Source organism: Neofelis nebulosa, chromosome 17 (genome assembly GCF_028018385.1).
Source record: "Neofelis nebulosa isolate mNeoNeb1 chromosome 17, mNeoNeb1.pri, whole genome shotgun sequence".
NCBI classification, from domain to species: domain Eukaryota; kingdom Metazoa; phylum Chordata; class Mammalia; order Carnivora; family Felidae; genus Neofelis; species Neofelis nebulosa.
The window spans coordinates 58,373,933-58,393,879 of NC_080798.1; the positions used below are offsets into that span (position 1 = coordinate 58,373,933).

The 19,947-nt window shown below is 58.6% G+C and overlaps 1 protein-coding gene and 1 long non-coding RNA gene across 2 annotated transcripts in view; one reads left to right on the plus strand and one right to left on the minus strand.

Annotated features, from left to right (window-relative positions):
- Nucleotides 1–7,202: 7,202 nt before the first annotated feature.
- The window catches only part of LOC131499105 (uncharacterized), a 61,900-nt gene continuing 49,155 nt past the window's right edge, over nucleotides 7,203–19,947 (plus strand). The window contains exon 1 of the long non-coding RNA XR_009255727.1: nucleotides 7,203–7,370. This is a non-coding gene — a long non-coding RNA (uncharacterized LOC131499105). The remainder of the gene's footprint in view (nucleotides 7,371–19,947) is intronic.
- Nucleotides 9,679–19,767, minus strand: CIBAR2 (CBY1 interacting BAR domain containing 2). The gene is made up of 9 exons (XM_058706849.1): nucleotides 19,617–19,767; nucleotides 18,169–18,403; nucleotides 17,183–17,251; nucleotides 16,996–17,097; nucleotides 16,744–16,745; nucleotides 16,090–16,198; nucleotides 12,885–12,998; nucleotides 10,790–10,891; nucleotides 9,679–10,010 (listed from the first exon to the last, which is right to left on the minus strand). Exons 1-9 carry the CDS (start codon nucleotides 19,634–19,636, stop codon nucleotides 9,906–9,908), a joined length of 858 nt encoding a protein of 285 aa, XP_058562832.1. The 5' UTR covers nucleotides 19,637–19,767; the 3' UTR covers nucleotides 9,679–9,905.

Below are 19,947 nucleotides of genomic sequence, written 5' to 3' on the forward strand. Positions count from 1 at the left end.
GCCTGCTTGGCCGACGGCCTCCTTCTGAAGTAGAGAAGGTTCTGCCGCTCGCTCCCTGGGGGAAGCCTGGGCTGTGTGTCCCGTGAAGAGACCCAGAAAAGAGAGGTTTCTCTGGCGGCTGCGAGACCACCACGCTCTCCGAAAGCAGACAAAGATGACGGAGAAATCTGTGCCAGTGTTACCAACAGCCGGGCAGAGGCGGCTTCTGGTGGCAGGTGTGAGGCTCCTTAGCTCGCACGCCGTGTGACCTCTTTCCCGCAGACTCTGCAGCCGCCCCCTCGTCTCCCATCTGGTGTCTGGGAACCACGGCTCTTCTCCCCGGGTTTGTGCCAGGCACAGCGGGGGAGTGACTGACCCCTGCGAGGGGTGACCCGCGAGGGCTGACCCCTGATGGCAGGCGTCCCGTGAGGACTGACCCCTGATGGCAGGCGTCCGGCCTGCGGCTCCCCCGGCGTGAAAGTGGCCATCAGTCTGGATTCCTCTGCCTCCGCCCGCCCCTCTTGGGCACTGACCTTGAAGTGGGCCTGGCGGGCTCTCTCCTTTCCCCACGTCCTCCCCTCCTGTGTCCCCCCTCTACCTCCTCAACTCTCGGCCTTTACCTTACGGTCTCCTCTCAACCGCAGCAAATACATGCCTTGTAGTCACCCACCCGGCCAGTGCCGGAACGCTTTCCCTCGTGGGATGCCTCCTTGGAATGTTCCAGAGACGAGCACGCGTCGTCTGAGCTGTGGCACAAGCATCTTGGGGATGACGGGAGAGGAGATGTGAGGCTTGGTATGATCTGAGCAACGTTGCCAGCCAAAGACCGGGTCCCGAAACTCAGTTCGTTTTTATGATGGCTTCGTGTGTGTGTGTGTGTGTGTGTGTGTGTGTGTGTGTGTGTGTGACAGCAGCCGGTCTGGCAGTGTCACCAAACAGAGCACAGCCCTGTTGCTGGGACAGGTCACACAGACTGGAGGTCCCCCCACCCCCCAGCCAGTGTTGGGCCCCAGGGCTGGTGCATGCCTCCACGGAATGCATTTCGAGAATTAAGGTCAAATGAATGGGTGTGTGGGCCCCTCCAGCGCCTGCTTCAGATGATGGGTCCCCTGCTGAGCCGCTCCACCACGCCCCCTGGATGTGCTGTGCTCCCCTCCCCATCTGCAGAATCAGGGCCACACAGAGGGGTCTGTCCGAGGCCCCCCGCAAGGCTCTCCCTTTAGCTGCCGTGTCGTTGGCTTTATCAGTCATCTCTTAGTCGTTGAAACGCGTTGCTTTATTCTAAGGTGCACAGAAGACTTATCCTTGTGTATATAAGATTTTTGTATAGAAGTTTGGTCTGATTTCCGGAGGCAGAAAAGTGGGTTCTGAGACTTCCCAGCGTGCTGGGGGGCGCGACATGGAATATTCCCCTGGGGTAGGGCCCGCAGGACCACGCTGCCTGTGGAAGGAAATGCACCTTTGACTGCTTTGGGCTTTTCCAAGCACTTTAGCTTCAGAAATGATCTTGAGGTCCCCCCCCCCCCGCCCACATAGGCCTCTTGAAATAGCCCTTGAAGGTGAAAGCAAGGGTTGCCTGGGTCCCCCCACCAACCCTCCACTCCTTGTCCCTACGGGTCTGACCCCGGCATTGCTCAGACCCTGCCAGAGACCTGGGTCCTGCTCAGAGTGCATGATGCCGACTCCTGGTGGTGGCATTGCGCCCTCCGGTGCCTCTGGCCATCGTCACCTAGAAAGCAGGCCGGCAGGCCGCCCGCGCCACCGTGGTTTTCCTCTATCCCTGTAACGCGGTCTCTTCCCTCCGGGGCCCGGCCAGAGCAGACAGACAGGGGACACTGTCAGAGGTCCCAGCGTGTGAAGAGGGCGTGCACACACACGGACGCTTTGCTCTAAAAGCCCTAACAGCTCTTCTTGTAAACTCAGGAACCATAGACTCCATGCAGAAAGCATCAGATTATACCCAAGAAGAGAGTTTCCCGTCCTGGCAGGTACCGTGTCCAAAGCCAGGAGCTCTGGAGGCTCAGTGGCGTTTCAGATTTTCATTTTCGCTGGCTGTCCTCAGGGGCGGGTGGGGAGGGGGGTGTGTGAGTCACAGTGAGCCAGGATGGCTCGTCCTCTCAAATAGGAAGGTCCCTGCTTGGAAAACAGGACGTTGTTGAGACGCAGCTTCGTATGTGTTTAGCCTTTAATTTTGGCAATATTGATAGACGTGTAAGAGGGGCCCCGTTACCATTCAGATCGCGCCTGCCGTGTGTGTGCATGTGTGTTTAACCAAAGGTAGGAGTATCAGACCCTGATAGTCTAAGTTATTTGTACAGTGAAATGGAGTCAGCTATGATTTTCTCATTGCCAAAAAAGGGGGGGGGATTTGCTAAGAAGCTCTTCCGTTACCAAAAGGAGAACCGCAAAGGGTCCATTTCCTGAGTTCTCTACCCAAGTCAAAACCTAGGATGTTCAGGTCAGCCGGCTCGCCCAGCTGGGGTTAGGCCAGAGACCCGGGGCGAGAGTCAGAGGACCGCCTCGCCTCTCCCTGCCCTCCTTTTTGGGAGTTGAAACCGGCGTGTCCCCTTACTTCTCCAAGGCCAGCTAGACAGTGAGTTCGTTACCGTGGAGAGAAGACCCAGCCTTGAGGTTTGGTCCTCCACGGACTGCGTTCTGTGGGTCGCTCGTCCCGCAGAGCGCCTGCCGTCGCAGGCTCTTGATGCGACGAGGACAGCGTTCACACCGTGAACGGGTCTGTAAGCGGCTTCGTCTCACCGCGGTGACCGCAGCCGCGAGTCAAGGCCGCCAGCTGGGCGCCTGGCCTTCCGGCACATCACAGCTTCCTAACTGGTTGGCTTTTATTTAGGGGGGATCCAGGTGGACCCGTGAGGCTAGATCAGCTTTATTACCAAATTACCTAAAACCGCAGACGCCTGGGCAGCCGCAAGAGTGGCGGTGGGGGTGGCGCGAGCCCTTTGCCCAGAACAGTGGGGAAGCTTGGGAAGGAGGGTCTGTGGCCCAGAGGGAGGAGGCCGGAGTGGACGGAGACCAGCCCCAGCCTCAGGAGGGGGTGAAGCCCCCCCCCCCGCCCCCGGCCAGCTCAGGCTGCTGTCTTCTCTCCCTGTTCCCAGTCATGGCCCAAGCTGCCAGGTGGGGGTCCCTCCCACCCCCCAGCCTTGTAGTTCTCTTGAACCATTGTTCCCATGTCTCCGCTGCCCACCCCCCCAGACTGCCTCAGGACCCTCGGGGATGAGTTTCACCAAAAGGGGAATTATATTGGCTAGAGGTGCCCCTAATGACCAACGCGTAGTGTTCAGACCTCAGGCAAAGCCACACAGGGCCACGTGTCCCATACATCCTTGTCGCCGTGTGGCTGGGAATAGGGATGTGTCGGTTCACCAAGTAGCAAATAGAGGAGTCGCTTTCAGGGTGTCCCGTTCAGCAAATACACTCGATGCTAAGTACGTCCTCCATGGCTGCCTCCTGCGGGGTATCATCAGTCCCCTTGTTGTCCTCGGGCCCGAGAGTCACACTCCTTGTGGAGGACGGAAGGGCCTCGTGCTCTGTTTCCTGGGTGCTGGCCTGTGTTCCCCGAGTCGACCAGAGCTCGTACGTGGAACCCCACCGAGCTGTGTCCAAGGGACTCAAGTGTCCCCAGGATTCAAGTACGGCCGTGCTGTCATTGCAGGGCTCGTGGTTACTAATGGAAAGGGATAAGTTCGTCACTTCTGGAAGACAGGATGGTCTGGGTTTGCCCCATCTTCCTGTAACTTCCACGCACAGGCCTGTCACAGGGTGTCCGCACAGTTGGGGTCTCTCAGCCTACAGAATCCAGGGCTTCAACAAGGCAGAGCCAGAGCAGAGCCCGCCATAACCTGGAACCCTCCGGAACTGCACCTGAAGGGTTGCACTTGAGCCAAAAGGGGCCGCCTATTAAATCCCCCTTGACCCACCGCTCAGTCCTAGAATTGGGGGACTGTCCCTGTTCCCTCCTGGGTCCTGGACATGTGCTCATGAAAGGAGACAGGAGAAGGCACTGCGGGCGCTGTTCCCACACATCAGCTCTGACAGGGGTGGGGTCCTGATGTCCTCTGTGCTGGGGACCGCATTGGGCGAGGCCTCCCGCAAGCCTGGGACTGTCACTTCTGCAGACGCCTTGAGAAAGACAAGCCAAACCTTTGATTATTAGGAGATGCTAGAAATTCACACAGTAGACTCACAACCCCTTAAAATACGTAAATGTGTTAGAACACAGTCAGTCTGCCGCCTTTGTTATAAACCGTGGCCTCCGCTGGGGCTTCCGGTGACGGTTTACATGTGTGCATCGTGCTTTCTCCTTTGGCCAGTGGGTCTCCGACCTGAACTGGCCACCGCCACACCCAGACCTTGCCTCTCAGTCGCCCCAGAGTAGAGTTCAGTGCCGCGGGTGTTCTCACTGATAAAGTTAACGCAACTCTGTGTCCCATTGGGTGATGTCCTACAAACAGTATTTTAAAGCTGAGGACGTTTCAAGGGTGAAGGTCTCAGAACAGTGCTAAAATCAAAACTGTTTCCCGTGAAGAAAAAAAAAATATGTGTCTATATTGCACCTCAGATTGTCAGAAGGTGGAAATGCAAATAAATTATCTTTAAAAAAAAAAAAAAAGCCGGTCTGCCTAATTTTTGTTTTCACGTATCCATGAGGACTCCTTACAGAATTGGCGATCTTTTCAGTGGCATGAGTGGCTTTTCGGAAGGAAACATTCTTTTCTGGGGTCAAATAGATGATTTCCTCGTTTACGCTGAGCATGAGCGTCTTGTCCAGATGCACGTACGTCCCACGGAAGCGCGGGAGGAGGAGCGTCCCTCTGAGGGACAGCCCGCGCCTTGTCCCTCTGAGGGACAGCCCGCGTGGGGGTCTGCTGGAGTGGCCCCCTGGACTGGACCTCAGCCCGTGCCTCCGGGATGCCTGGAACCCCTTCTAGCTGGAATCCTGATCTGGCTCTTCTGTGTAGGCTCTGGGTCTGGAGTGCTCGCTTGTCCAGCAAGAAAGCTGGACGCAGGATTAAAAATTCGAGAGAGGCTAATGTCCGGGAGGAGACAAGAGCCCCGAGTGAGGGTCCTTGCTCCGTTTTAATTAGATCAAAAGGCTTATAAGCGTGATGGGCGTGCATAGAGAGACAATGAAATCGGGAACATTAACTCATGGGCGTGGGGCAAAGGGGGTTTTGAAGATGTGCCAGGTAAGGGGTTTGGGTTGGGTGGAAGGTTGTTCACAGCAGACGTGAGGCAGCACCTCTGTTTATCTAAACTGGCCCAGGGGACAGGAAAGACAGAGCATGCGACCTCAGGGTCAGCAAGGCACCTTTCTTTTGCTAATTAGCTTCACTCTGGGCAACTTGGAGCTGCAGGGATCTATAGCGCTATTTACCTAATTTGGTCCTTCCTTCCTGTGAAAGCAGCTTTCTGCTATTGTAGTAGGTTGGGGGACGCTTTCGCCCTGAATACCTAATCTTGGTCACCTCGTATACCTTTGTTCTATACTGGGGCCTTTGCCCCGCCCTCTCTATACTTAACCTATCTTGTTTACCCAGACTTGGGTTTGAGAGTCCTACGGCTTTCTAATTCTTTATGCCTTGTTAACCCACCAGTGCAGGCTCAGGGAATTCCGAACCTTATTCCCCACACTCTTCCTCTGAGCCCAAGCTGCCTCCGCACTGTGTTTCACGGACTCGGTGGGGGAGCTGTAGGCAGAGCCCAACTGCACCCTGACAGAAGCAGGGTGCCTTTATCGGGGTCCCTTCCAATGTGGTGTGACAGACGTGTTTTGTGCAATGTCGGGCTTTCTCTTTTCCCGTTATAAGAAGTCAACAGCCATGGCGCCTGGGCGGCTCAGTCGGTTGAGCGTCCACCTTCGGCTCAGGTCACGATCTCATAGTTCATGAGTTTGAGGGAAGGGTCCTCAGCCTGGGGGAAGGGTCCTCAGCCTGAGGGGCTGCCACACCGGGCCCAGGGGGCAGCATGGGGTACGCATACTGGGGTGAGAGCCTGACCTCCGTGTCCCGATTCTCCCACCCAGTCTGGAGAACGCCACCCACTCACAGCCGAACACAGAGGGGTGCGTGCTCCCAACCCCAGTCTGTCACCTCTGTCCCTTCCTCTCGCACTGCAGCAGCAGCAGGCCAAGGGTGGGATTCAGAGGCAAGTACGTGGAAGGGGAAGGACCCCGTTAGGGCAGCAGAGACCCAGAAGAGCACAGGGCAGGGGTGGGGTGGCCCGGGAAAAGAGGCCAGGTCCGATTCAACCTCCCCACCAACCGCTAAATCATTCTTTGAGCCTTGCTTTCTTCATCTATAAAATGGGAAGGGACTTGGGGCGCCTGGGTGGCTCAGTCGGTTAAGCGTCCGACTTCAGCTCAGGTCACCATCTCGCGGTCCGTGAGTTGGAGCCCCGCGTCGGGCTCTGGGTTGATGGCTCGGAGCCTGGAGCCTGCTTCCGATTCTGTGTCTCCCTCTCTCTCTGGCCCTTCTGAAAGGCGTGCAGTGCTAGGTCATTGAGGTTTTGGTTTGTAATTCCCTAACGATACATGGCTTGGAGCTATGTTTGTGTGACTAGTGATGATGTGTCTTCTCTGCTGAGGTGTCTGTTCAGGCCTTTACCTGTTTTTAGTGGGGCTGGTTGTCTTATCGTTGGGTTACGAGGGTTCTTCGTATATTTTGACTACAAACCCTTTGTTGATACGGGCTTTGCCAATATTTTCTCCCAGTCTTGCCCTCCGGGTCCCCGAACAAGGTCTTTCACGGAATGGAAAGCTTCATTTTGAAAAGTACACGTTACTGCTTTTTGTGCGGGGGTGGGTAGTCTTTTGGTGTCTTGCGGGAGGCTCATCACCAAACCCAAGGTCATGTAGATTTTCTTCTGTGTTTATTCTAGAGTTTTTGTAGATTTGCATCTGAAATTCATCTGCGGACAGTTTTGAGTGCGTTTTGGTGTACGTAGTCATGTCTGCGGCTGCATTCATTTCATTCCGTGCAGTTTCCAACGAATTGTTCCTTAACGATCTTTGGCTAAGAGACGGGATGGGTGTCTCCGTTCAGTGTGACTTTCAACGCGATAAGGGATCCAGCGGGCGCCCTGGCCGCCCTCGACCGGCGGCTGGACGACCCGCACCGCCCCCGAGGGCCGACAGGGGGCGGCCGCCGCACCCCGCGCATGCGTGTTCCCGGCCCCGCCCCGTCTCCGCGTGCCTGCGGACCCGAGCGAGCTGGGTCGCCGTCACGCCGGCCTGGGAGGCACGTTTGGGACCGTGCGGGCCGCGCCCACGACCTCGAGCCCCGCTGTGGAGGTGCCCCGGGGCTTCGTGGCTTCATGTGTCGGGTGGATGCTGGCAGGAGCTGGGGAAGGAGGAGGCGAGGCCGCGAGAGGCGGAGGTGAGCGTGTGGGAGGAGGGGGTGAGGACGTGGGAGGAGGGGGAGTTGAAGACCCAGCGGCGGCGGAGAGGTGAGGCTTGGAAGGACGCAGTGGGCCCGGGGGGCTCAGTAGTGGGCGGCGGGCGTGGGTGTCCGGCGTGGCTCCGGTGAGGGCGGCCGCCAGGGGTGGCGCCGTGCCTGGCGGGTCCCCCCCGGTGGCCTCCCCCTGCCGCCCGCGCCACCCCGCCCCAGGGGCCGCAGATGTGCGTGTGGTTGGGTGGCGGGAGCCTGTCGCTTCCGGCTCGTTGGTCTTTCCCCGTCTGCTTTGGCCGTGGGGGCAGACGCACGCGGCTGGGTTGTGTGTTCTTGGAATTGGATCGGGGCCGCCGTGAGTCTGGCCGACCTGGGGCAGCGTGGGTGCGGGCAGGAGGGACTCCTGCGCCCCCGAGCACCACGTGTGCGTCCTCGTCGGGTCTGGCAGTTTGCGCGGAGGCCCTCTGGCCCCGCGTGGCTCAACTGAAAGGCCAGGGCTTCCGCTCGGACCCTGTGAGCTCTGGCTGCCGTGGGCCCCCCCCCTCCCCGGGCCCTGCCGCTCGGCCCCCCCCAAAGTCCCGCTGTCCCCAGGCAGCAGCTCCTCTCTGCCCGGGCGTGGACGAGGCTCCCACTCACCGGGTCAGTCCTTCCCTCCCGCCCGGAAGCCGTGCGGCACCTTCTCCCCCTGCGGGCACCTGCACCAGTTGCCCTGGCGAGCAGCGGGTGAGTTCGCTTTCCATCAGGAGGAGAGAGAAAGCAAAAACACACCCAGAGAGGGGGACCCTGGAAATCCAGTGGCACCCGAGAGCCGCCACAAGTCGCTCTGTCCACCCCACGGCCCACCTGTGCCTCTGGGGCCCAGAAAGAGAGCCGCTCTTCCCAAGTGGCTGAAAAATCCAGACCGTTTTCAGAGAGGGTGGCGAGGCAGGCCCGGGCTTTATTTAGTCCAACCCTGGAATCAGGAACCACCCGCCCCTTCGATGCTCCGGGGCCAGAGCGGGAAGGGGCGGGCACGGACAGCGGGCCAGGTCACCAAGCAGGGCCATTTTCCTTCGGAAACTGTCGGTGGGGTCGGGACACGGACGAGGTTAAAGAAGACGGACATTTGTGTGTGTGTGTGTGTGTGGTGCACGCGTGAGCGTATAAACGTAGGAGATGTATGGCTCTATGACGTGACTACGTGTGACTTACAATACGATCTCCGAGGTGTTGGTTTAGAAATTATTGCATAGAAAGTGTAGAATGTTGTAGTTAGTAGAAAAAGTTTTTAGGTTTATTTTTGGGAGAGACAGAGACAGTGCAAGCGGGGGAGGGGCGGAGAGAGAGAGAGAGAGAGAGAGAGAGAGAGAGAGAGAGAGAGAATATGAATCCCAAGCAGGCTCCAGGCTGCCAGTGCGGAGCCCCGTGTGGGGCTCGAACCCACAAGGCCGCGAGATCATGCCCCGAACTGAAGCCAAGAGTCAGATGCCGAACCGACTAAGCCACCCGGGTGCCCCTAGGATGTTTTGGTGATTTGGGGAATGAGCGTTCTCCCTGGTAGAATCAGGGTGGGCTTCCCTGAGGAGGTGCCAGGGAGCTGGATTGGGGGTGACAAAAATCAGTGTGCTGAGGGTGCGAATCCTGCAAACGATCCCCTGAAAGTCTTCTGTCCCCCACTTTGTTGATGAGAGAATCACGGGGCTCACTCCCTTCCCCACCTTTGCCACCCTCCACCTCCCTTGTCTTCCGTGATGAGTCCCTGGTTCCCAAGGGTATCCCTGCGCATCGTGTCCACGTGTCAGGGGTGACTCGTGGCCCCGCAGACCCGTATGTGGAAATGCTGACTCCCGGTGCCTCAGAATGTGGCCTTATTTGGAAATAGCGTTTTTGTAGATATGATTAGTTCGGATGAGGTCACGCTGGGTAGGTGGATCCCTGTGCCGGTAAGACTGGTGCCTTTACAAAAAGAGGGAGTTTGGACACAGATCCACACACACACACACGCAGGGAGAAGGCCACGTGAGGGTGCAGACAAAGGTCAGGGTGCCGTGTATAAGCCAAGGGACCCCAGAGATGGCCAGTGGCCCCCAGAGGCTGGGGGAGAGGCCTGGAGCCCACCCTGCCCACCCCTGGCTCTCGACTTCAGGCCTCTGGAGCCTCGAGAGAGTAAATTCCTGTTGTGTGAGCCCCGAGTGTGTGGCGCTCTGTGACCGCAGCCCTGGAGGCCAATTGGCCGCGCTCTCAACATTAAACCCGCTCTCGGGTGTAAACACCCGAGTCCCCGGGGTCACAAGGTGGGAAAGGAGACCCAGCACGATTCAGGTTAAGGGGCACCCCCCGTTTATTGAGCACCTGCTCCGTACCCGGCACCGTGCTGGGCACAGCGATCCCCAGAGTGACCTCTGAGGTCGGCGAGATTGCCCCGTTGCGCAGATGAGGAAACTGAGGCTCAGAGGACACGGGCCTTACCCAGAGCCCCCCAGCCCGCCCCAGCCCTGAGCATCCAGGGTCAGCCCCCGTTTTCCCGACTGGGGAGTTCTGGTCCTATTGATGGAGCGCCCGCCCCCGTCCTCTGAGGTCTTCCTCGGCAGAGGCTTCCATAGTCTCCTCGTGTTCTCTTCTCTCGCCCCGTAGGGCAGTCTGAGCGCTCTAAATGATAACAAGCGGGAATGACGAGGGCAGGGACAAGAACTGAGCCCTTTCTAAGGGGCTTCGTGCAGGTTTGTTCGCCTGACGCTCCCCACGATCCCACAGGGGGATACTGCTATTCGCCCTGCTTTGCAGGCGAGGCATCTAAAGCACAGAAAGGTTAAGGACCTGTCCTGAGGTCACACAGCTTGGGCGCAGTGGGTTTGGGCCCAGGTGGTGTAGCCGGGGCCGTACTTACTTGCTTCACTGCCGTTAGAATTAGTCAGAAAGCCACGAGACGCTCCCTGCCCCCTCGACTGTGGGACGCGGCCCCCACCTTGTCCCCCACCCACTGGGTGACTAACCCTACCCCGATTGGTACCAGGCTGCTCCTTTATCTGACTCGGGTGAGCACGGAGGGGTTTTCCTGTAGAACCAGAAATGTGCTTTGCCGCGCTCGTTGTGGAGTATAGGTACCTTATGACTTCCCTCAAATCTGAGAAATTCAGGCTTCTGACACCCGTGGGCCCCAGGGCACAGGAGCCACCCGTGCAGAGCCCAAGCCTCTCGAGCCGCCACGCTTCAGGACGCCTCTAGGGGGCACTCAGGACAGGCGCTGGCGGCACAGGGCCGGTTTACGTGTTGATGTGATTTCGCTTCCAGGCCAGTCCAGGCCAGACCCCGGGGGAGGGCTGCACGCTCCCCAAGCTGTGCCGCCTTCTCAGGATCTCCCGCAGACCCCTGTTCTCAGACGGCCTCCCCTTTGTCGCGGGATTGACGGCCCCACCCCCAGGGCTCACCTGGCCAGTGAGAGACCACGGGACAGCTGGGGAGGAGACGGTGTCCGTGAGTGGCCGAGCATCGCGATGTCCGTAAAGCCCGTGCATCTTGGCTCTAAAATCCTGCCGGGAGAGACCGGGATGGGTGGGGTGGGGGTGGGGAGAAGGTGCACGGCTGGCACCACCCCACCTGTGCTGTAATCTACAGTGGTCCTACCACCCCACTTTATAGATGGGGACACTGAGGCCCAGAGGGGCCAGGTAGTCACACAGGAAATTAGAGATTGCTCTTTCCCCTAGAAGAACGTCACAGAGGTGAGCGAAGGTCCCGGAGCCCGTTCAGTCTGCATATAACCTCGTATGGTGGTTTCCAAGCTTCCCGCAAATGCCTTGACCCGTCACCCATCGGGAGCCGGGATAGGATTCTCCTCCCGTTGAATGTGTCCTCAGTGACGGACTCACGTCCAACAAATAGACTGTGGCAGGAGTGACACGTGAAAGGTGGTACCTATTCCGCCTGCCTCTGTCACGGGATGCTCGCTTCCGACCCGCTGCCGGGCCTCCCGGAGAGGCCGCGGGCAGGGTAGGCACGCGGGCTGCAGGCCCCACTGAGGACGCAGGCGGGTCGGGCTTTGCGGCATGCGGCTCAGGCCGTAGCCCTGGGCCCCGAGCGCGGAAGAACCCTATGTTCCGTCTGACACGCTGCGGTCACTGTCTTGAAATTCTTTTTTTTTTTTTAATTTTTAACGTTTTTACTCATTTTTGAGAGACAGAGACAGAGCACTAGCAGGGGAGGGGCAGAGAGAGAGAGGGAGACCCAGAACCCGAAGCAGGCCCCAGGCCCCGAGCCGTCAGCACAGAGCCCGACGCGGGGCTCAAACCCACGAACCGTGAGATCGTGACCCGAGCCGAAGTCGGATGCTCCGCCGACTGAGCCACCCGGGCGCCCCTTGAAACGCTTAATAATTGTTGAACGAAGGGCCCACGGTTTCATTCTGCACTGAACTCTGCAAACCAGGAGGCCTGTCCTGTACCCGGATAATAGCCATCATCCGCCAGATACGGTGCGGAAGCCTTTGAAGTGACTCTGGCCCCAGCTGCCAACTGACTGAAAACCCAGGAAAGACCCGCACGAGACCGTCCAGCTGAGCCCACAGAAGATAACCACAGCAAGTGGTAGCCGTTTTCCAGCACTGGGTGTGGTGTGGTGTTTTCTAGATAAGTCCGCTCTTGATTTTCATCAGATCAGATAGGGATAATACGCATTTTGTCTACATCCAAACTACGGCAGACGTCAGCCTGGGATGCTCTTTGTCGTTGTTGATTCCTGTGTCTGGTTTTGTTTTTTTTTTTAATTTTATTTATTATTTATCTTGAAAGAGAGAGAATGAGTAGGGGAGGGAGAGGGAGAGAATCTCAAGCAGGCCCCGTGCTGGCAGAGCAGAATTTGAGGTGGGGCCCAATCTCACAACTCTGAGATCATGACCTGAGTCAAACTCAAGTCAGACATTCAACTGACCGAGCCACCCAGGCACCCCTCGTGGGTTTGATTAAAAAAATTTTTGTTAGGGGCACCTGGGCCGCTCAGTCAGTTAAATGTCTGACTACAGCTCAGGTTATGATCTCATGGTTTGTGAGTTCGAGCCCCACAGCAGGCCATGGAGCCTGCTTCGGATTCAATGTCTCCCTCTCTCTCTCTGTCCCTCCCCTGTGCTCTCTCCCTCTCTCAGAAAACGAATAAAACATTAAAAAATTTTTTTTAAATTTTTTTAAAGCTTATTCATTTATTTTTGAGAGAGACAGGGATAGTGTGCTGAGCAGGGTGAGGGGCAGAGAGAGAAGGAGGGAGAGAACCCGAAGCAGGGCCCATGCCATCAGCACAGAGCCCAACGCAGGGCTCGAGCCCATGAATCCATGAGATCGTGACCTGAGCCGAAGTCAGACGCTTAACAAACGACCGAGCCACCCAGGCGACCCAGGATTCATCAGAGTGAGTCTTCAAAATTATAACCATTGCAAAATGTTGCCAATGAAAACTGCTTCTGAATCGAGACAACTGAAAATCAAATTCAGCCCCACACCATCAGATAGAAAATGGAGCGTTTGTGATGTGTACCTCGAGGTCTCTCTCCGGGTCGTAGTTCTCCAGGGTCTGGAAGGCGCTGGAATATACCTCCACTGCTTTGGCATGTAAGACCATCTCAATAGTGACAAAGTCCAAAAAAATTTTCTGTGGGGAGAGGAGGCGGAATCACATAAACCACATTCTCAAAGCCCTGGGGCCATCTTGAATATGGAGGGGGGGGCAGGGGGGGGAGGGAGGGGGGAATGGGGGTGGGGACTGTTACTTGCCCTTATGGGGCAGGTCCAAGGCCAACGTTACTTTTGTTTTTGCCGAACAGACAATACGTTCCCATTCCAAAGCTGCCTCGCCCAGGAATTGTTCCGGAAACGCAGAGGGCGTGTTTCTTGGTGACTCTCTAAGGGGCACGCTTTGCTCTGCCCTGTCACCTGGGCTCATCTGCACAGCCTTTGCTTCTGAGGACAGGTGTTTGCAGCTTGATGGCTACAAAACCTTTGGCCTCTGTCACCCATGGGCCGTGAGTGGATCTTCCGGGAGAGACCTCAGAACCTCGCCAGAATGTAATTTTGTGATAGAGATATCGATTTCTCTAGATCAGATGGTTCGGCTCAGCTCAACAAGCTCTAATGGAGTTCCCATTGCATGCCCAGCCCCAGTGGGGGCTCCTACTGTGTGCCAGGCTTCACATAAGCGCCTCCTGTGTGCCAGGCCTCACATAAGCTCCTACTGTGTGCCAGGCCTCACATAAGCACCTCCTGTGTGCCAGGCCTCACATAAGCACCTCCTGTGTGCCAGGCCTCACATAAGCTCCTACTGTGTGCCAGGACTCACATAAGCTCCTGTGTGCCAGGACTCACATAACCACCTCCTGTGTGCCAGGCCTCACATAAGCTCCTACTGTGTGCCAGGCCTCACATAAGCTCCTACTGTGTGCCAGGACTCACATAAGCACCTCCTGTGTGCCAGGCCTCACATAAGCTCCTACTGTGTGCCAGGACTCACATAAGCGCCTCCTGTGTGCCAGGCCTCACATAAGCTCCTACTGTGTGTCAGCTTAGGAGGAGAGGCTCCTACTCTGCTTTGGGCCCCAGCAGGACACGGGCTCGGTGTTGGGGGAGGAGTGGGCAGTTTGGAAACCCACCACATCACATAAACGTTGCAGTGCCTGCTGGGGGAGGCAGGCTCAGAGGAAGTCCCCAAGCGAGCACAGGAGGGGGGAGGGGCCAAGGCCAAGGTGGTGATGGGGATACGTGCGTCCCGTCTCCTTCCTTCTGCCCCTGGGAGGCTGGCCTGGTGGTCACCTTCTGCCATTTACTGGCGTGTGGCCTCTCTGACCCTCAGTGACTTCATCTGCACGGTAGGGGCACGTGTGGTCCCAATTCACCAAGCCCTGTGAGTCAGTATGGCGGTTGCGTCCGTGTCCCCGAATCACCACCAGCTCCACCGGGGACTTTGTCAGAAATGCGGACTCTGCAGCCCAACCAGGGTGGGCCCGTCGCCGGGTGATCTGCGTCTGAGGCAGCCCTCCAGATTTCTGACGCACGCCCAGCGGTGTGGACCCCCGGACGAAAGCATCACTCACGTGCTCTCACAGGAGCCAGAGAGCTCTTTTGTCAATGTGATCATTGTACATACAGAAACGTGACCTAACCCCGATACGGTGGTAATCATTCTTTCCAGTTCTGAGGGGTTTTTTGTTTCTTTGTTTGTTTGTTGTTTTTCTCTTGCGGAACTGGCAGCGCTTTTTAGGGGATGGTCTGGATAAGTGCCTCTTCCAAACTTAATCCCCAAAGTTCAAAGGATGCCCGCTTTCAACTGCGTGCGTTTGTTGGCCCCTAACTGGGGAGCCCAAGCCTCTTGTGCTCAACTCTCGCTGGCACCCCGCGGGCTTCATAAACAGCAGATGCCTGATGGTGGCCTGCTGGTGACTTCGGGTCCTGCCTGCCGCACAGAGGCGGAGCACCAGCGACCATCACCCCTCCCGCTTGTGCGTTATTTGTTCGTTCGTCTCCCAGACGTTCACTGAGTACTGCTAAGTGCCAGGCCCTGGACCCTGTGCAGGGACCCGGCAGGGGGACACGACAGCCAGGCGCCGTGCCGTGCCCCACGTGTGCGTGCCCTGTGGCGCACAGCGTCGGGGGGCAGGCATGGAACAGCAAGTCGCCCCCCACCCTCTCCACTCCCTAACGAATGGCGTGCGTCATGGGTCTTCCCCGGGGTGGCAACTTCATGAGGACAGGGGCCTTCCTTTTCTGGCTATGGTGTGCCAGCACCAGGCACAGCGCCTGGCACATGGTAGGTGTGTATTTAACATGTGTTGGATTAATGAGGGAATTAAAAATACAATTAACCTATCCTCCATGCCCCGGGATAACTGCCCCCAGAGGGAGCAGAGCAGTGAATCGACATCAGGGCCGGACTGGGCTGGGGGTCCAGGTGAGTTTCGCTGGAGATGAGGGGGTGTCACCTTGATGCAGAGTAAGGGCTAAGCCTTCCTGGCAGAGGGGCACAGCCTGTGCAAAGGCACTGGGGTGCGTCGGGGGTTTGGCGCCCTTGAGCTTGGAGTGATGCGTCCAAGATAAGGCTGGGCTGGGGCTTCCGGAGGCTTGGGGAGGATTTCCGCCTTTATCTTTAGAACCAGGGAAGCTGTGGGAGGGCATTAAACCCAGGCGAGACAAGTTACAGCTGCCTTTTGTGAGGTCCCCGGGGCTGCAACTTGGGAAATGGACCGGATGGGGGATCGAGAGTGGGTGCAGGGACCTCTCTGACCAGCCTGGGCTCTGGGCCCAGGAGTCTGGGTTGCAGTGCCGGCGGCAGGGGTGCGTGAGGAGGAAGCTCCCGTGCCCAGCTGCCTGCGCCTAACCATGGCTGGCTCGGCGGAGGGTGAGGAAAGGAGAAGGGAGTGAGGGCAAAGGCTGCGGGTCCCTCCGTGGCGAGGAGGGGGTCGGGGGGACGGAGTCTGCCAAACTGGCCTGGCGGGGAGCCGGGCCCGGGTGCTCAGAGGCGGGGCTGTGAGCGCTGAGCGGCTAGATCGGGCCAGGATTAATCGTCCTGGGAGCCGGGGCTCTGAGAGCCGTCTGGGCAACGGGTGTTCGCCCATGCTCACGTACACGCATCCGCGCTCACACACACGTGCACACGCACACTCCCGCAGACAGGCACGGGCTCACACACACACACACACACACACGCACTCCTAGAGGCCAGAGCACATCTACCACAGGGCGACCACCGCTACCTGAAGATCTGTCAGCTTCCGCTTCTGGAAGGCTTCAATCCTCTCCCCCAGCCGGTGGGTGGTGTGGCTGGCGTCGGCCGAGGCCCTCTGCACGCTGGTCTCTGCCTGGCTCCGGAGGTGGGAAGTGTCACGGGGTGGTTCTGGCCTTTGGACACTATTCTGGATCATTTTCAGGTCTTCCTCTGGGTCAGCTCCCTGCCTCATGGACGCCTCTCGCCAGTTTGGTCATCGGAGGAAAGGCCGAGTGCGACCGTGGTGAAAGGGGCAGGCGCTGCTCGGACAGACCTGCTGACTAGCCGCGTGACCCCGGGCAAGTCGCTAAACCTCTCTGAGCCTCACTTTCTCTGCCTGTAACGGGGGACGGCGATCGCAGCGGCTTTGCATCAAACGGGGGGCACCTGCCGAGCTATCCTAACAGGTGCTGCGCTGTCGATGATCGTTAATTCCCGCACGTGGAACGTTCTTTAGGTAATTAGCCAATTCGTATGACCCGGTCCCACGCCGGGCACCCTCAGAGTGGAGCTCCACGCCTGCCCCTTACCTCCCTGGCGTGACCTAAGGCAGGTCACGTCTTTCGGCCTCGGCTTCCTCGTCTAGATGATGGCAGTGGGGCTACAAGTTAGAAGTGCCCCCAGCCCACTGCTGGCCCCGCACCTCTGACTCGCATCCTGAGCCCAGGGCTGTGCACGCACCTGCGCAGGTAAAGGTTCACCTGGCTCTTTGGGGAGGTTGTCCATCACCTGCACGGGGCTCGGCCTTGCCCAGACACACGCGGGGCACTCACCTGGGACTGGGGAGGGTGCTGTTAAGGAGCCAGGTGAGTCGGCAGCCCCTGCCCAGAGGACGCCTGTGACGGACGCCCAGTGTGGCCCGGCAGCCTCGGGCCCACGGCCTAGGGAAGGATACAATCGTTAGCCGATCCGACGGTGACTTCTGCCTCAGTTTCCCCAGCTTTGCCAGTTGCTTGATCTCGTTCTTCTGGACTTGCTTTAACTTCTTGATCTCGGCCTGAAGGAGGGAGGAGGGCTGCGTCTTGCATGTCCAGATGGGCCACTCCCGGTCGGCCAGTGCCGCCCCCCCTCCCCCCGCTTACCCGCGTCTGCTTGATGTGGGCCCCGTAGAGTTTCAGGGGGCTGATGACCTTGGTCTCCAGCCTCTCGACCTGGGGGAGTGTGGACAGGCAGAGAGTCAGAGCGGACAGAACCGGGGAGGCTTGGCGGCTGCACGGATAGAGCGCCGCGGGCACACCCGTGGGTGGGTGCGTGGCAGGAGCCCGTGGGGGGCTGTGGACGCCCGGGACGCGGTCCCTCGTCCCTTAGGGTTGTGAGCGCCGCCTGAGCTCAGGGCTCGACCTCCCAAAGGCTCCGGCAGCACATTTCATCCCACGAGCCTTGTTTCCTCACCTGTGAAATGGGTATAATGACTGTGCCCACTGAGGGTTTCGTGACAGTTCATTGGGACCCGTGGCTCTTTCAGTTCTCCAGCCTGCCTCACGATCTCACGCGGGGGCTAAACAGACCCACTGGGAGCCCAGAAGGGCAGGGGATTCAGACCCGACTGAGCCAAGTGCGCTATGCAGTCCCCGAGGGCACAGCGTGGTCTTGGGGTGGATGCCTCACAGCCCCAAGTCAGTGCCTAACTGCCAAGTGTAGGAGTCCCCGACCCCTTCCCCCGGAGGCTCCTTAAGACCCTGATTGCCAGGCACCGCCCCCAGGGGTGCTGACTCAGCAGGTTCTCCGTGAGGCCCAAGAACCTGCATTTCTAGCAAATTCCCGGGTGAGGCCGATGCCTTGACGCCCAGTGGCCTGAAAATTTGGCCTGACGGATGGGAGTCCCATCTTAGAATCCCCCCATGCCCGTTCCTTTTCCTTATCCTGTGGGATAAACACGAATCCAAAGGCAAAGGGACTTTCCTCCCCGCTTTCCTTCCAGCATTTTCTTTTTAGAAAACCTGCGATGAGAAATCCTTTCTCTGTCCCTTTGGGACGTATGTAAACCTTTTTAGAAGCATCGCAGCGCGGCTTCCGCCCTCAGACCTGACCCCCCCGCGAGGGATCCCCCCGGGGCCACCCCGCCTACCTCGGCCTGCCGGTAATCCTGGACTTTGGCCAGGTCCTCGGCGAAGCTCCTCAAGGTGGCCCGCATGTCGGGGTGCTCGGTGTTGGCGAAGTCGGTGAGCTGTGTGACCAGCTGGTCGGCCTTGTCCCGCACCTGGGCCGTCTTGCGGGTGTAGGCAGCCAGCATCGAGCAGAACTGGCCCAAGTGCTTCTCGGCGTCGGTCACCGTGTCCTCCATCACCCTCACCTGGCTGTCCCTGGGGAGGTGGGGCCCGAGAGGCCGTTCTGGGCCCCGGTCGGGACAGCCACACAGGGTCGCCCGCCTGCCACCCTGCGCCCGGTCAGGCGCCCGGTCCCTCCCTCCCGGTTCCATCGAGGCCGATTCGGGAGACTGGCCAGGCGGCAGGGCTGGTCAAGCGGCCGGCGGGAATGCAAAGGCTGCTTTGGCTCCAAATCCAGTCTTACCCTCCCTGGGACCCTGAGTGGGGCTTTTCTATTCCTGGCAGAGTTATTCTTCTTCTCTTCCTAGCTGCGATGGCCTCTTCCTCCAAATCCCCTGAGTTTGCCTTTCCCCCCAGCTGTGGAAATTCTCTCCTCTCTCCGAACCCTGAAGGGTTTTTTTTTTTTTTTTTTTTTAAATGAATAAACTTTAGGTGCGCCTGGGTGGCTCAGTCGGTTGAGCGTCCGACTTCGGCTCAGGTCATGATCTCACGGTTCGTGAGTTCGAGCCCCGCGTCAGGCTCTGGGCTGACGGCTCGGAGCCTGGAGCCTGCTTCTGAGTCTGTGTCTCCCTCTCTCTCTCTCTGCCCCTCCCCTGCTCATGCTCTGTCTCTCTGTCTCTCTCAAAAATAAACATTAAAAAAAGAATAAACCTTTTTAGGGGGCCAGTTTCAAGTTTGCAGGAAAACGAAGTGGAGAGTGTAGAGATTCCCTTGTTTCCTCTGCTTGGAGCACACACGGTTTCCCCCGTTATTAACGGGGCTGTATTTTTAAAGAAGTTCACCGGGTGGTCCCGAGGCAGCCTTGAGTGTGTGACCCTCAGAGCAACCAGGCATCAAAACGAATGGGTAAGGGGCAGGCACGCTGTAGGAGAGCATCAGTAGAATCTGGCCAGAGGAGTGCGGTCAGGGACGACCCCACAGGGGGATGTTGTCTGCTGGGCCCTGAGGCTCGAAGGGAGATTTTCCAAGTGGACATGAGTGAGGGAGAGAGGGCTTGGACCCTGTGAATTTGGCTTCCCCGGAGCTGTGGACAGTAATGCTGGAGAAGCAGAGGTCAGCTTCTGGAAGCCTCCCTGGTCTGGAGCCCCGTCTTCCCCTGACCTTGAGGTGGGGTCGTGTGGGAGGGAGAGCGCCCCTTACCGCTGCCCGCCCCCAGCAGTCCTGGCCGCCCCCATCCCTCTTGGTGCATCAGGCCCCCGAACCCTGCTGCCCCCTCCCTCCCGGCCAAGGCCAGCGCAGAGCCGCTCACCTGGAGAGAACGACGCTCATTGTGACCAGAGGCACCAGCTGTTCTGGGCTAAGGGAATAGGGACAGGGCCCCGGGGGTCCCTGGGGGAAGCCGGCAGGGCTGGGCGCGGCTGCGCCGTCTCAGCTCAAAGGACGCTGCCACCTGGTCGCCGGGCAACGTGGCCACCCACAGCTACCCTGGGAGGAGCCCCAGCTGCTTGCCTGGCAACCTGTCCCCGGGCCAGCCCCGCCCAGCCTTGCATCAGCTGGGGGGAGGCGTCCCAGGGAGCCCCCACTCCTCGTCTGAAGGTGGGGGTTCCCCGAGAGGCAGCAGGGACTGGAGTTAGGACAGC